Here is a 17,203-nt window from a genome sequence, read left to right as displayed (position 1 = left end):
TAACTTAGTAACTAACTAACTAACTAACTAACAACTAACAACTAACATCTAACTTCAGTAGTAAAGCATGATGGATAGAATGTCAAAATCTGAGGCTGTCTTTCCCTTCCTGATCTTTTAACTAACTAACTAACTAACTAATTAATTAACTAACTAACTAACTAACTAATTCAAGTAGTAAGCATGATGGAAAGAATGTCAGTATCTTGGGCTGTCTTTCCCCACCTCAGGACTCCATATGAACTAACTAAACTAACTAACTAACTAACTTCAGTAGTAAAGTATGATGAAAAGAATATAAGATCTGGGGCTATCTTTCCCTTCCTGACCTTTAAGGACTCCATATGAACTAACTAACTAATTAACATCTAACTAACTAACTAACTAACTAACTAACTAACTAACTAACTAACTAACTTCAATAGTAAAGCATGATGGATAGAATGTCAAAATCTGAGGCTGTCTTTCCCTTCCTGATCTTTTAACTAACTAACTAACTAATTAACTAACTAACTAACTAACTAATTCAAGTAGTAAGCATGATGGAAAGAATGTCAGTATCTTGGGCTGTCTTTCCCCACCTCAGGACTCCATATGAACTAACTAAACTAACTAACTAACTAATTAACTAACTAACTTCAGTAGTAAAGCATGATGAAAAGAATATAAGATCTGGGGCTATCTTTCCCTTCCTGACCTTTAAGGACTCCATATGAACTAACTAACTAATTAACATCTAACTAACTAACTAACTAACTAACTAACTAACTAACTAACTTCAATAGTAAAGCATGATGGATAGAATGTCAAAATCTGAGGCTGTCTTTCCCTTCCTGATCTTTTAACTAACTTACTAACTAACTAACTAACTAACTCCAACAATAAATCATGTTGATAGGAATGTCAAGATCTAGGCAGTAAGATGGACTAACTTCCAGCAAGAAAGAATGACTAACTTCCAGCAAGAAAGAATGTCAAGATCTGGGGCTGCCTTTCCCCTCATGACCTTTAAGGACGCCATATGAGCTAACTAACTAACTTAAGTAGTAAAGCATGATGGAAAGAATGTCAGTATCTTGGGCTGTCTTTCCCCACCTCAGGAGTCCATATGAACTAAACTAAACTAACTAACTAACTAACTAACTAACTAACTAACTAACTAACTAACTAACTAACTAACTTCAGTATGAAGCATGATGAAAAGAATATAAGATTTGGGGCTATCTTTCCCTTCCTGACCTTTAAGGACTCCATATAAACTAACTAACTAATTAACATCTAACTAACTAACTAACTTTAATAGTAAAGCATGATGGATAGAATGTCAAAATCTGAGGCTGTCTTTCCCTTCCTGATCTTTTAACTAACTAACTTACTAACTCCAACAATGAATCATGCTGATAGGAATGTCAAGATCTAGGCAGTAAGATGGACTAACTTCCAGCAAGAAAGAATGTCAAGATCTGGGGCTGCCTTTCCCCTCATGACCTTTAAGGACTCCATATGAACTAACTAACTAACTAACTTAAGTAGTAAAGCATGATGGAAAGAATGTCAATATCTTGGGCTGTCTTTCCCCACCTCAGAACTCCATATGAACTAACTAACTCCAACAATGAATCATGTTGATAGGAATGTCAAGATTTGAGCTGTCTTTCCCCTCTTGAGGACTCCATATAAACTAACTAACTAACTAACTTCAGTAATTATGCATGATGAAAATAATATCAAGATCTCCATATAAACTAACTAACTTAAGTAATTAAGCATGGTGAAAATAATATCAAGATCTGGGGTTGTCTTTCCCTTCCTGACCTTTAAGGACTCCATATGAACTAACCAACTAAATAACTAACTAACAACTAGCTAACTTCAGTAGTAAGGCAACCTTTGTGGGTTTCCTCACCTTTAAGGTCTCCATATGATCTAAACAAATATTGATGTACGGTGGATGAAATATGAACCAACAAACTGACTGACTGACAACAGTCAAGCATGGTGAAATGAATGTCTGTATGTATCTGTCTGTGTATGTCTTTTTTGACACAGTAACTGTTTGTGACAAGTTCCTGACTAACTGTTCCACTGACCGACTGGAATAGTGATACAGTGTCACTGGGGTAAATTCCGTCCTCATTTACTCAAGCAAACACTAACTGGCTTATCATGAGCTTTATTCACAAGGTTTAACAGACAGTTCAAAGCCTCAGCATGTGAGTGTCTGGAACCTTTTATATTCTATCATTGAAAACAGGGGATGGAAGTAACTGCACATTTCTCTGCATGGTTAACTGAAGCCTACACAATAACTATCCCAGCATAGGCAGCAAAAAGACTGATTACAGATACGCAACAGCACAGGCTTACCGGATAAGGTCCAGTAGAGCATCAGCTGAGCTCATGATGGGCTTCCCGCTGTCCTCCGAATCCTCCTTCTGGGCAGCTCCACCGGGGTGAATGATGATGACCATGATGATGCCCACCACCACAGCCACAAAGGTCGTCCACAGATAATAAGAGATTGTCATGATGCCCAGTCGACTGGAGCACTTAGCATCCAGTGCTGCCAAACCAGACATCAAACTGAGGAGAGAATAAAAAGAGCTAAAATAAATCAAATCAAAGACCAAAGCTATAGTAATAATACATCTCCAAAACAGGTCAATTTATAGTCTTCAGTGTTCAATATCTACACAGTTAATACACTCAACATAATAAAAATGATGAAAAAAATTTTTTTTTAAATACAATTTTTAATAATATGCTGAAATATATTTATGAACATAATCAAGAGAATCAGATGTCAGTCTGACTTTTAGTAAAACAATAAAAAAGAAAGAGTACAACAAAAAAGCAATGCAAATCATTGTTGAACTATTTTATGTCTAAAGGTTAAAATAAAATGTTTTGTTTTTCTGTTATGTATTTATTTATTGTTTGTTTGGTTACATCGGCCTCCTGTTATATCTTAAAGACATCTTCAACTTTAGGAACTTCACAGAACAGCCCATTTTGTCACTTTGATAGGCTTAACCAGGGCTCAGTCTTTAGGTTTTAGGGAACATTAAATGCAAAGTACACACAAAAGACACAATATATCATGTATCTCCCAGTATCTTAAAAACAAGATATACTCGGATATGACTTGATGCAGAACCTGATTTTACCAAGGATCAACATCTTTGTTGACCCTGGAACAATATGATGATTAACCAATCAGATTTGAAAAAACAGTTTATAGTTTTTGTGAAGTTTAGGCTTACAATCAGTGTTTGGTGTTTGTACGTCAGTGTTATTCATCTATCATTTCCTCTGATTTTAGGGATTACTCATGGGTAAGGTTAGGTTTAGGGATGTGGTCAAGAATACATTTTTAGATTAAAATGTTGTTCCAGGGTCAACAAAATATGTTGACCCAGGAACACATCTAACTCAGCAAAATCAGCACGTGCTTGACTTGATTTATAAAAAAGAACCAATTTTTTTGCTACCTTGAACAACCTTTCGCTCAGCTGTGAGACTTACGTAAGACAAGACACAGATGTTTGCTCTGTGTGATGACCTCAAATGTATCATCAGTGCATTCAATGCATTCCATACCAGTCACATGAGGCCAATTCAGAATAGAACAGAAAGAAATTAGACTTTACAATGTGAGTCTACTATGGCAACTTCAGGACAAGCACACACTTCAAAAACAGTGCTTTAATTCTCTTAACAAATTAAAAGATGCAATGAATTTTATACTCCATGTCAGCGTGCTTATTTTGCTGAAGTGCACAATCTGTTTGTCCACATCATGAAGAAACTATGCCTGTATCCACAAGTTGAGAACTGTAGTTACAACCACACAATTTTGCAATGCTGTTTGCGAATATTCATTGGAGCTATGGATTCAGGAAAAACATTGGAAACATTGAACTACTGTATATTGGTAACAGTGGAACTTGCAACCATAGACACTCACATCCCAGGCATCCTAGTCCCTTGAACTGGCAAGCAATGAAATTGAGCGGATGTTCAGAGCCACTAAAAGCCGCAGCCTCCTTCTGAAGTATCAGACACTAATTCAGAAGTGCTTTGTCACTGACATACATAGAGCGATTTTAGCCTGAATGAGTCCCTGATCAAAGTAAAGCAAATTTGACTAAGAGAGGCTAATTTAAACAATACAAAGGGAACAGATGAAGAATTCCTTAGGGATCTCATTCCTTTCACTACTCATTATAATCATAATAATTCTATTATAATAACTCTATGCTCAATTTGCTCCTCCATCAATTTATCCATTGTCAAGGTCACAAGGTCTGAATTCATTATTTTAAATAAGCAATTCTCCATTGTTTAGAGGATTTGGAAAGCTGCATATTGCATTGTGCAACGAACAAAAAAAGTAAAACACAGTAGCCAAAATGATTTCTCCTGCATACTGAGACAAAGAAAAACGAAATCTTTGTGGTCATATGAGAAATATACAGTTGAGGCCAAACATTTACATACACCTTGCATAATCTGCAAAATGTTCATTATTTTACCAAAATAAGAGGGATCATACAAAATGCATGTTATTTTTCATTTAGTACTGACCTGAAGAAGATATTTCACACAAAAGACATTTACATATAGTTCATGTTAAATTTATAAAGATGACCCTGTTCAAAAGTTTACATACGCTTGATTCATAATACTGTGTTGTTACCTGAATGATCCACAGCTGTGTGTTTTTTTTGTTTAGTGATAGTTGTTCATGAGTCCCTTGTTTGTCCTGAACAGTTAAACTGCCTGCTGTTCTTCAGAAAAATCCTTCAGGTCCCACAAATTCTTTGGTTTTTCAGCATTTTTGTGTATTTGAACTATTTCCCACAATGACTGCGTGATTTTGAGATCCATCTTTTCACACTGAGAACAATTGAGAGACTCATATGCGACTATTACAGAAGGTTCAAACGCTCACTGATGCTTCAGAAGGAAACACAATGCATTTAGAGCCAGGGGGTGAAAACTTTTTTGAATTTGAAGATCAAGGTAAATTTTACTTATTTTGTCTTCTGGGAAACATGTAATTATCTTCTGTACCTTCTGAAGGACAGCACTAAATGAAAAAATATGATATTTAGGCAAAATAAGAAAAATGTACACATCTTCATTTTGTTCAAAAGTTTTCACCCCCGGCTCTTAATGCATAATTTTTCCTTCTGGAGCATCAGTGAGCATTTGAACCTTCTGTAATAGTTGCATATGAGTCCCTCAGTTGTCCTCAGTGTGAAAAGATTGATCTCAAAATCATACAATCATTACTGGAAAAGGTTCAAATTCACAAAAATGCTGAAAAACTAAACAATTTGTGGGATTTTTCTGAAGAACAGCAGGCAGTTTAATTGTTCAGGACAAACAAGGGACTCATGAACAACTATCACTAAACAAAAAACACAGCTGTGGATCATTCAGGTAACAACACAGTATTAAGAATCAAGTGTTTGTAAACTTTTGAACAGGGTCATTTTTATAAATTCTAAACTATTATTTTATCTTGTGGACTATATGTAAACATCTTTTATGTGAAATGTCTTCTTCAGATCAGTACTAAATAAAAAAAATTAAAAACATTTTGCAAATTCTGCAAGGTGTATGTAAACTTTTTACCTCAACTGTATTTAATTGAATTCAGTCACTCTGTAGTGTCTAATAATCCACACTTTTTTTCTTTTTCTAGCCGTGTAGTGTACTGACTGCTGGTTGTGTGCGAGCAGGCACTCATATATGTTAGTAGTAGTGTATGTACATGTGTGTTAAGCCCCTTGCTGTCTGACCCTGCATGTGTTTCTGCTACAGGCGGCCAGCAGGACTTCTAGACCATCTGGAGCTTTCTGTGAAGCACCTCTGTTTGACAAGAGCATTACCCTAATCCTGCCTGGAGATGGGAAAGTCCAGATAAAGTCTCTACACCGGGGCCTTTAACCAACTCAGGTCACATGGATGTCATATTTCTCCAGTGGGACAAAGCAAACACCTGCATACAGTATACAGCAGAAACACTCACACAAATCTCTTCTGCTCACCAAGCCCATATTTATTTATTTCGAAGTATACAGCAAAAAAAATGTAAACATTTTTACTATTTAAAATACCTGCTTTCTATTTGAATATATTTAAAAATGTAATTTATTCCTGTGATTTCAAAGCTGAATTTTTAGCATCATTACTCTAGTCACATGATCCTTCAGAAATTATTCTAATATTCTGATTTGCTGCTCAAAAAAGCATTTATTATTATGTTAAAAAAACAGCTGAGTAGAATTTTTTCAGGTTTCTCTGATAAATCTTTCGTAACATTATAAATGCCTTTATCATCACTTTTGATCAATTTAAAGCATCCTTGCTAAATAAAGGTATTTATTTCTATAATTCCCCCAACCAAAAATAAATAAATAAAACATTATTATCAGACATTTATTTCAGATAAATGCTGATCTTTGGATCTTTCTATTCATCAAAGAATCCTGAAAAAAAACTCAACTGTTTTAAATATTGATACTAATAATAATAATAAATGTTTCTTGAACAGCAAATCAGCATGTTAGAATGATTTCTGAAGGATCATGTGACACTGAAGACTGGAGTAATGATGCTGAAAATGTAGCTTTGATCACAGGAATAAATTTTAAAATATACTCAAATAGAAAGCAGTTATTTTAAATAGTAAAAATATTTCACAGTATTACTGCTTTTGTTGTATTTTGGATCAAATAAATGCAGGATTGGTGAGCAGAAGAGAATTCTTAAAAAATATATATATATATATATATACTGTTAAAACAACTTTTGACTGGTTGTGTAAAAGAAAAAAAAATCTTGTATCTTGTATAAATAAAAATATACCTAGTTAAAAAAGTTCATTAGAATTTAAAATAAAATCTTTTTTTTCTTGCATGACCCCCTTCACATGATTTTAATACACCAACATATTTTATATGTTTATTATTTATTTTATTATTTATTTTACTTTTGATTTTCTGTTTCCCTTTGTTCTCGATTGTGATTTTCTCTCAACTACATACAACAAAGTAACATGTACTGTGATACAAAATATTGCAACAATTTTATTTATATCAACACAAACTAAATATTCACAGTATAGCAAATAAACATGGTTTAAACATTTTTACTTTACACTCACTAAAAAGAGGGTTTTTTGTGCCAGTTAAATGCAGTTAATTTATATAATCAGAATATAATTTTTATATAATCAGAAATGTAACTGACAGCAAGTAAATATTACCATCTAGTGTACAGAACAATTGCTAAATTTCTAATTTTGAAAGTAATCAGCAAAAAATAAATAAATAAATAAATAAAACATAGTACTAAATACACTGTAAAAAAACTATTTCTTGAGTCAACTTTAAATAATTTGTTACCCTGCTGCCTTAGTTCAGTCAACTCAAATAAGTTTAGTCAACTTGAAATGTTACGTTTGTTTATTTGAGTTGACTAAACAAAAAAATGGTTTGTTAAACTTAAAAGCTGGGATTGTTAGCCAGGTGCCTTAAAATTTTAAGTTGAATCAACTCAAATATCGTCACTTAGTACAACTTAACATTTAAAGTTGAATACATTTTTTTTGAGTTGACTGAACTTAAAATTTTAAGGCAGCCAGGTAACAAATAATTTTAATTTGACTTAACAAACTGTTTTTTTACAGTGATAAGAATGCTGTGTGAATCACTAATTATTAAAGTAATTGACTAATCGACTAGTGAATGAAAGACATCACACTACATCAATCTGCCACCACATGAGATGCAGCTCAGGTGAAAAAAGACATTCCATAATCTTCCAAAAGTTTGATTACATTTTTCCATATAGATGCAGTCATTGCGCAATGACATCAGCACCCAACATGAAAAATGAAAAGATGTCTTAAAGCAGCCTTTTTTAACATATGAGAGGATTATGCGTCCTGCATCATGCTCTATACAGATCCTCATTCTGTACATCTATGTATTAAAATGTAAACACAGAACGACAGGAAATGAAGATTTGGACTCGATTGGGGCTCAGAAAGTGCCATGTTATCAAAGGCACTAAAGCATCTCATAGACCAATGAGCTACAAAAAAACGGAAGCTGTGGTTGCCAGATCTTTAGCATGAAATATATGGCAGCAAGGTTTTCAAATTTACTGTTAAACAAAAAACCAAAAAAAAAACTTGCATTAACTGAATGTTATTATACCAACTTACTCTCTTGCTCTCTCTCTCTCTCTCTCTTTCTCTCTCTCTCTCTCCTTTAGCTTGCTCCCTTTAACAGGGGTCGCCACAGCGGAGTGATCCGCACAGCCGATTTGGCACGTTTTATGCCGGATACCCTTCCTGCCACAACCCAGCCCTGAGAGTACACTAACTTGTGCATCCCCAGCGCTGGGACACACTCACTCTATACTCTATACTCTATACCAACCTACTAATGTACTAAAATCTGTCTTGTCTTTATAATATACTGACAACCACTAAAAACACAGATGGTAAATGAGAAAATCTCATGATGAATCAAAGCTCATCACAAATACCTTTCCAACTAGCTAAAGTAAATACCAATATATAAATAAATATATATGCATTTGCACACAAATAAAAAACAACATGGTAACACACAACATGGTAACAACACTAAAATAATGCAAAAAAAAAAAAAAAAAAAAAAAAAAAAAAATATATATATATATATATATAGTAACATATAAAATATAGTAACATATAAAACCTGTACAAAAAATGTACAAAAATGTACATAAATGATGAAAATAAATAAATAAATAAGGAGAAACACCATCAGAAAAAACATCAAATGTGAAGTGTCACAAAGGGAATTTGGGGAAAATTCTCCCAAAATATATTTCAATATATATTTATATAAATATATTTTATAACAATATATTTTTGTCCATTTTTTTAAATATACATTAAAAACATAAAAGCATTTAAAAAATGCATTTTGTCCTTGAAATTACGTGAAATTACATTCATGTCACATTTCAAGAAAAATATTTGTTGTCTAAAACAAGTGTAACATATAACACTTAAAATTTAATTAAATAAATAATTTAACATTAATGAATTATTATAAATCTAGTAGGCTATTCCATCCACATTTACATTTAGACTAAATATAGGCTACTGTAATATTGGAAATGTATTTTCTTGCCCCTAAAATACATTTTGAAATATATTTTGGTATATGAAATTTGCAACAAAATATATTTTCAGTTTCAAAAGCATTTAATTTAACTTCACTGTTACAACATACATTAAACATATATTTAAAATATATATTGGCTAGTAATTAGTAAAATTAGTAATTAGTAACTAGTAAAAAAAAACTGTAAATTGTAAAATTACATGAAATGTCCTTTTAGATTTACTGCTGTTTTTACTGTTTATAGTAAGGGAATTTGCCTTTAACCAATTTACAGGATTTTACTTTATGGTAAATTATGGTTATTTCTTACAGTGTAAACTCTCATGGAATTCCCTGTTCAGCGTCTCTGTGGTAGTGTGTCTGCATGGCCAATGATTAAAGATCAGCATCGTACTGAAATGCACACAGGGATAAGAAAGTGTCTTTGATTGTGGCTGGTACGTACATCAGATAATCTGGTTTCCGCACTTGTTGTTAGGCAGATGGCGTTGAAACGAGGACAGTACGCAGACCCTGCTTTGGCCCCTAAGCCCTAGCATACCATTTGATTAATATAATATTTTTATTCATTTTAAACCAGTCAAGGCACTGGCAGACCCACGAACGCAGCATCTTCTGTCTCCAACTCTGATGAGGAAGGTTCTCATAACCCAAACGTTCCTCTTGATAACAGAGAAAATGTGCCATTCTTATTTCCTAATTCAATTTGCTATTTGGTACAACAGTACAAGCACTAACATTTAGATAGCTAGCTGTTTTATATTTAGTCGCTGGTCGTTCTATTTGTAAGTACTACTTTGCTGTCTGATAGAAGATGTCTTGGCTGCTGTGCATATGCAGTTGGTCCTTAGCTTCCTTAGATTAGCGGTTATTAACAAGCCTGACCCCGCGTAATGACTTCCTAGTGTTTGTGAATGCTTGGCATCAGGAACACTGACCCAGACAGAAGCTTGTGTGTGGAGTGAGAATCCACTTCCTTTGCCGCACCAGAGAAGGCAAGTAGCACATCCAGCAGGTGATGGTTTTGTTTGGGTTGCAAGTTCACAAGCAGTATAGCTGGTAAATTCTTAGCCTATTCTGGCAGTTCACCTAATTTCATGTTGTGGAGAGTTAGTTCACAAAAAATTAAAATTCTGTCTTCATTTATTTGCTCTCATATTCCAAAAACATATACCTTTCTTCTGTTGAACACAACAGATTACGTCTGAGTTGTTCATTTCAATGCAACATAAGTGACTTATTAGTAATAAAATAATTAAACAAACATAAAAGTAGTACATATGCGGTCCTATTATGCTCTTTTATAAAGTCTTGATTTTGTTTTGGGGGTTTACTAGAACATGCTTTCATGTTTGGGGGTTCGAAAAATGAGTCATTTTAACATAATTTACATTATTACAATACATTTCTCCCCAGCCTGGCACAAATGGCTTGATTAATTCCGGGTTTAACGAAGGCCCGCCTTCCGAAAAATGAAATGTGTTGTGATTGGTTAGCTGTCCCAGTGCGTTGTGATTGGCGAACAGCTTAGACGGTGTTTCAGTGCTGCCACGCCCCTTGACAAAGTAGCAAGTTCCATGTACAACTGTTAGCGCAAGCTAGATTAAAGCGATTGTTACTTTTTAAATATGGATATTTTTCTTACAAAAATGCATCGATTTGCTACAGGAGGCCTTTATTAACCCCCATGGGGCCATCTGAGGCACTTTTTATTATGGATGGATGCACTTTATTGGACTTAGAGAAGTACGTCTATGACGTTCTAAAGTTTGGGGAGTGGCAGAATCATTTTTAATATAACTCGATTCGTCTGAAAGAAGGAAGTCATATACACCTAGGATGCATGGAGGATGAGTAAATAATATGCTACAGTAGTGTTGGGTCCTATCATCAGCCTGCAAGATCGCCAGTACATGATATTATCGTGCTAATGTATTTAATTATTTGCATACTTAGTTTCAATGCCCGAAACCAGCTCCAGCATAAGGCTAAAAGCAGCCTAACATTATCAAAGAACATCATCACTGATTAGCCTAGCTTGGTCTAGTGCAAGTTTTTTTTTTTTTTTTTTTTAAAAAACACTTACGTTATAAGTGAATCTAAACACACTGTATAATGAATAAATCTCTTACAACACACTGCACACGTCTACGGTGTGGCTCCGACACGGCCACCGGGGATGATCGCGGTCACTCTAGTCAATGCTTGTTTACATCAGCCGCACCTCCGTATCTGTCCATTTCAATGCCCCGAATCTACTGAATTTCATACATGTATTTAAAACATAGCTCAAGGGGCACTTTTGGTGAAGTTTGATAGGTGGCGCTATCGAGCCATTTTGCCACACTCATTTCTGAAACCCATATCAGATGTAGATTTTTACCACTTTCACCACAGGGACCTCAAGAAGGAGTAAATTTAGTTGTTTCTTACCTGGAAACCACTAGAGGCAGGATGAGCATCTTCAACATCCGCATCAACAACTCCCCTGGGAACTGGAAGTACTTCACCTCCTTCAGGAGAAACAGAACCACACAAAATTGATGTACTATTGAGTGAAAGTGTATCATTTTTACATGCTTTATCTGACCGGTTTACACATTCAAACAATTTTAAACCATTCAAGCACAAGAAGAGGCGAAAAAGCTCAGTTTGATACTCGCATGCTGTTTTCTGTGCGCACAGCTGCACACACCTGAAAGCACTCAGCCATGCACACACAAAGGCATGTTTCAGGCAGAGCACAAACATTAGTTGGTTTCTCTTTCGCATCTTTTTGCGCTTGAACAGACACATACACATAAAATTATGTCAAAATACCTGTTTTGACAATAATTCTTGTAAAAACATGTCTTTAAGTGAATGGAAACAGCTGAGAAAGAAATCGGATGTGTATCATTATAATGGGTCTGTGCATCAGTTCTTAAAGTGACAATAGCCTATAAATACCTGCTGCCTTTGTCATTAAAGGAGAAGTTCACTTCCAAAACAAAGATTCACATATAATGTACTCACCACCTTGTCATCCGAGATGTTCATGTCTCTCTTTCTTCAGATTGGTTATTTTCATAAAAATAATATACTTACGTATATAATATACATTTATATACTTTTTAATGTCAAACGCTCATCTTGTCTTACTGTTTCCGGTTTATGACAGTTAGGGTATGTCGAAAAACTACCATCTCATGTTCTCCCTCAACTTCAAAATCGTCCTATATCGTTGTTTTACCTTTTTTGTTAAGGGTATTTGATCTTGATCTTTGATCATGTTCACTTTTCAAAGACTGGGTCGGTACTTCTGCAGTGATGTAGGATGATTTTGAAATGATTTTTGAAGTTGAGGGAGAAAATACGATTTAAGAAAGAAAGACATGAACATCTTGGATGACAAGGGGGTGAGTCATTATATGTGAATCTTTGTTTTGGAAGTGAACTTCTCCTTTAATGCACTGTAAAAAATGGTTGTGAATTTAACGGGAAAAAACTATAAAAATGCTACAGTAAAAGCCTGTTAATGGTAAGTTTAACATACTATATACGGTGAAAAACTGTATTGGAGAATGCATGCATGCAGTCATTTTACGGTAGTCTACCGTTTTAGGAAGTGAAAAAGCACATAAAATTTACAGTGAATAGCCATAAAATGACATTCCCAGAATTTCTTGCATTACTTTTTTTTTTAATTTGATGTTTTTTTTTTTTTTTAAATAACCGTTTCTTCTAAGTTTTTTCTTATTGGTTTTGTACATTAGGGTTGAATGTTACATCTAATGTTGTTAAATGAATGTTTATTGCTTTATTTCAGTTTCATGTGTGTTACCATGATGGTGTTTAGTGTTTGTGTGAATGGCACTGACCACCTTCTGTACATGTTAATATTTAAAAGCTGTTTGTGATGGGCTTTGGTTCATCATGTGACTTTCTCATCACCACCTGCTTTTGGTAGTTATCAGTGTATTACAAGGGTACAAAACAGATTTTAGTACTTCAATAGGTTGGTAAATTAACATTATATCATTTAATGAAATTACAGTATTTCAATGTAAATTTAAGTTAAAACTGTTAAAACGTTGCTACCATATTTTTACAGTAAAATCCCGAGAGCACCACAGCTGCCGTTTTTTTACTGGAAATTTTACAGATTTTTTTTGTTGTGCAACAAAACACATCTTTAACAAAGATTAGTCTATATTTAATTTATACAGTGAACACTATGCAGTGTTATTTTAGACTTAATTATTACATTAATACTACTGTTACAACTTATTTCATTTGTAACTTTTTATATCGTATTTATCTGTGCTTGTAATTTGTGTATTTGTTTGTTTTTTAAATGACATTTTTCTTTAGCCATGTTTCAACTTTCTTACTTAGACCAGTTTTTGCTGAGGTATTAAAGAAGTATTTAAACTGTGCTTTAAGTAATAAATGGAAAGCAATGTTACATTTTCTTGCTGATTCAGAAAACATAATCTGATGAAAAAAACTCAAAAATCATGTCAAAAATGTCAAATGTCTCTCTTAAACAACATTCTGTAAGTTGTATGTGCCAGACTAATAATTTTGTGGATAAGTCACAATCTATAATATGTCTGATTTACATAAAAAACTGGTGTTTTGTTTACAACAGGATGACCGTGACTTTTTAATCACTTCTGACGTTACAGTCCTTTTAATGTCAACCTTAGTTCATGAAAATACAGATCTATTATAATACAAATTGTCCAATATCATCATGTCTTTTCAAGTTCATGATAGCACTATATAAAAATACTGCAGCCCAAGAAAGTTGCTAAGAGAAAGACTTAGACAATATAGAGGACCATATTGTGTTTAAAGGCAGCTGAGAGACATGATGCTGGTGCTAAAGCGCTTACGGGCCTGCATTAAGGAGGGGGCAGGGACATGAAGCTTAGATCAGGGCTGTTGTCCAAGCAGCATCACGATCAATGCTGACAAATGCCTGTGCATCTCTGGCTTTCCTGTGCTACTGGCTAATGCTAACATAAAAACAGCTGGCACGAAGCCCCTACATCTGCCACTGGCATTCCTCATTCGGGCCAAAGTCTGTAAAGCTGCCATGTGGTGTAATCTAAACTAACAGGGATGCCACAGCTCACTGCTAAACATAACAGTGGTGTAATAACTGAGTGAAAATATAATGACAAACTGCAACTTAATTAAAAACTCAATATGGAGTCTGACCAGGTTTGATGCATTTTGTTTTCTCAGCATCAAACTAGCTGTACTGTTGTACAACGTCCGTACTTACATACACACACATTCCATATCAGCAAACTAATAATGTTTTTTATCAACAGATTTTATACTTGACTATAATAACATTGAAAAATCTTACAATAATAAACTCCTTAAATACTCTTATTTATTTATTTACATTATGATTTAATATTAATCAAAACATTTTCCCAAAGACAAACCATTCATACAAAATAAAAATATTATTTATTTGTTATAAAGACCAATATATTTTCTTTAGACTTACTTTTTTGGCATTTTACAACTTCATTTCACTATAAACCGAAGCTAAATTAGTTACAATTTAAAAATAGAATTTTCACTTAAGATAAAACTAAAATAATTTTGTTAGTCAATGCCCAGTTTAGTTTGCTTACTGTATATAAAGACAACTTTGAACAAACTTTGATGATTCTTTTTAAAATATGCAACATTCTGTTGTGTACTAGCAAGCAAAATAAATAAATAAACCAATAAATTAATATAATATAATATAATATACAAATAGACACCAATAGGCTCCAGCTTTACCTACTTTCAATCAAAGTACCATTAGTTCATAAACAGAATTGTTTAAAATTAATGAGAAGATGTAATGAGATTTCTAACTTCAGATCCTTAATGCAACAGAGCTTCATTGTTTAAGTTGACTGACTGATAATCCTTCAGGGCAACTAGATGCCTGCTTTACGCATGTCATAATGACAGAGAGCTTTTGATTAAATCTTACTTAATCAATGAATCAGCTAGTGAAACAGACTCTTGAACAGACTCTGAATGACAGAACTCACTAGTGACAGAATATTGTCCTTTTTTTAAAATAAAGAATGTTGTTCTATGCTATTTTATCCATTGTAAAAATTAAAGGGGACATCAGATGCAAAATTCACTTTTACATGGTGTTTGCATATAAATGTGTCTTAGCAGTGTGTAGACACAACCACCCTACAATGATTAAAATCCATTCGCTCCTTTTTTTACCCCAAAATACCTAAACAGTCTCAATTATCAAGCCGTTTTGATTTTCTCAGCATGATGACCACCGACGGACTGTCCAACATTAGCATATTTCTGCCCTCAGCCAGTTGTACGCTGAGGTTGCTACACGACCATTGGCGAATTTTAAAGGGGTCATATGATGCAATTTTATGTTTTCCTTTGTCTTTAGAGTGTTGTTTGTACATGTATAAGATTTGTAAAGTTGCAAAGATTAAAGTCCCAAACCCAAAGAGATATTCTTTATAAAAGTTAAGACTCAGCCATGTCTTCCTAAAACGGCTCATTCAAACACGCATAACACCACCCAGATGTATATGTAAAGAAATCAGGTGTAACTTTTATTCTGGGTGCAGTATTGTTGCAGCCCCCACCATGTTGTGGAGATGCTGTGTGTTTTGTTGCGAAAGTGAAAGTACTTTGTTTAGCCTTCCAAGTGAGTAGAGTGGTTAAGTTATATTTACAACACTGTTTCAGAACACTACAATGCAAATATTCGAGTGTGTGCAGTGCATTTTACAGAGGACTGTTTCCTGAACCTGGGAGAGTAGCCTACAATGTCGGCTGTGCACAAAGGCCATTTCTATAAAGTGGGGCAGCTCCAACTTGGCGCTTCTGACTCACAGCCTGTAAGTACATTTTTATATTTAAAGAATCTGCTACTGACTATTCAAACGCGAGTTTTGAGCAGTGTAGAGTAGTGCTTGTTGTTTGTCGTTTCTACGATCACTAATGCAGACATGGTTTACTTGGCGCGACACAACGCAATCCGTAAAAAGACAGTATAAGTCATTATCAGTAGTTATGCTCTCACTGGATGCAACAAATGCCTCATTTATAATGGGTTTTATTGTTTTTGTCTCATCGTGCATCACAACATGGTAAGGGGCGTAACATTTCCGTCACACGCTTGAGGTATTCAGCCAATCACAACACACTGGATAGCTGGCCAATCAGAGCACACTGCGCTTTTCAGAACGATGAGCTTTGTAAAAATCTACTCATCTCGGAAAGGTGGGGCAGAGAGAAACAACACATTACAAAAACACAAATAATGTGTTTTTTGAAACTTAAACCACGTAAACACATTGCATTACACCAAATACACAAAATAATGTTCGTTTTAGGAACATTATATGACCCCCTTAACCAGAGCTTGTTGCAGATATTTAATGAATACCCTAAAGGATCACACCAACTTGAGGAAAATGGGCATCCGATGTCCTCTTAAATAAAACAGATTATTGGAACTTGTTTTACAAGAAAATACTTTTTTTTGTCTTCAAAAATTCACATTTTATTCAATGTGTTAAAAGTTTACCACCATTTCCTTGTAATTATTTGTAAAATTAACTAGCAAGTGAAAACTGTTTTAAAGTAATTCAGAATTTTGTTTTCTGCATACCATCTTGTTTTGATCTATAACAAATAAAAGTGTCCACAATAAAGTGAAAATCTGTTAATAACTTAGTGTAAAACACTTTTGCCAAATTCCTGGAAAGGTACTATTTGCATTCAACCTTACCATGAAAAAATACAGTTTTTATCAAAGGTTTTTACCGTACTAATAGCACAGATGTCAACATTTGGTGGTTCAAATATCCATGTGAGGTCTCTCTTAAAGTTTTTAAAACATTTTTTTTATTTTTAGTGCATGATGTTCCATTGTCTGGTAAGTGCTATTTTCAGGCTTGTCACATCCATAACAGTACATATTTCTCATAAATAAACACATCAAAATATATCAT

General features: G+C 34.1%; 1 protein-coding gene across 1 annotated transcript in view; it reads right to left on the bottom strand.

Moving 5' to 3' along the window:
• The window catches only part of slc1a7a (solute carrier family 1 member 7a), a 28,942-nt gene that overhangs the window by 9,998 nt on the left and 1,741 nt on the right, over positions 1-17,203 (bottom strand). Inside the window, exons 2-3 of the mRNA XM_051124566.1 lie at positions 11,631-11,710; positions 2,368-2,583 (exon numbers count right to left, since the gene is read on the bottom strand). Coding sequence (XP_050980523.1) covers positions 2,368-2,583; positions 11,631-11,710 — 296 coding nt within the window. The remainder of the gene's footprint in view (positions 1-2,367; positions 2,584-11,630; positions 11,711-17,203) is intronic.

Source organism: Labeo rohita, chromosome 2 (genome assembly GCF_022985175.1).
Source record: "Labeo rohita strain BAU-BD-2019 chromosome 2, IGBB_LRoh.1.0, whole genome shotgun sequence".
NCBI classification, from domain to species: domain Eukaryota; kingdom Metazoa; phylum Chordata; class Actinopteri; order Cypriniformes; family Cyprinidae; genus Labeo; species Labeo rohita.
This window is presented reverse-complemented; position numbering and strand designations above follow the sequence as displayed.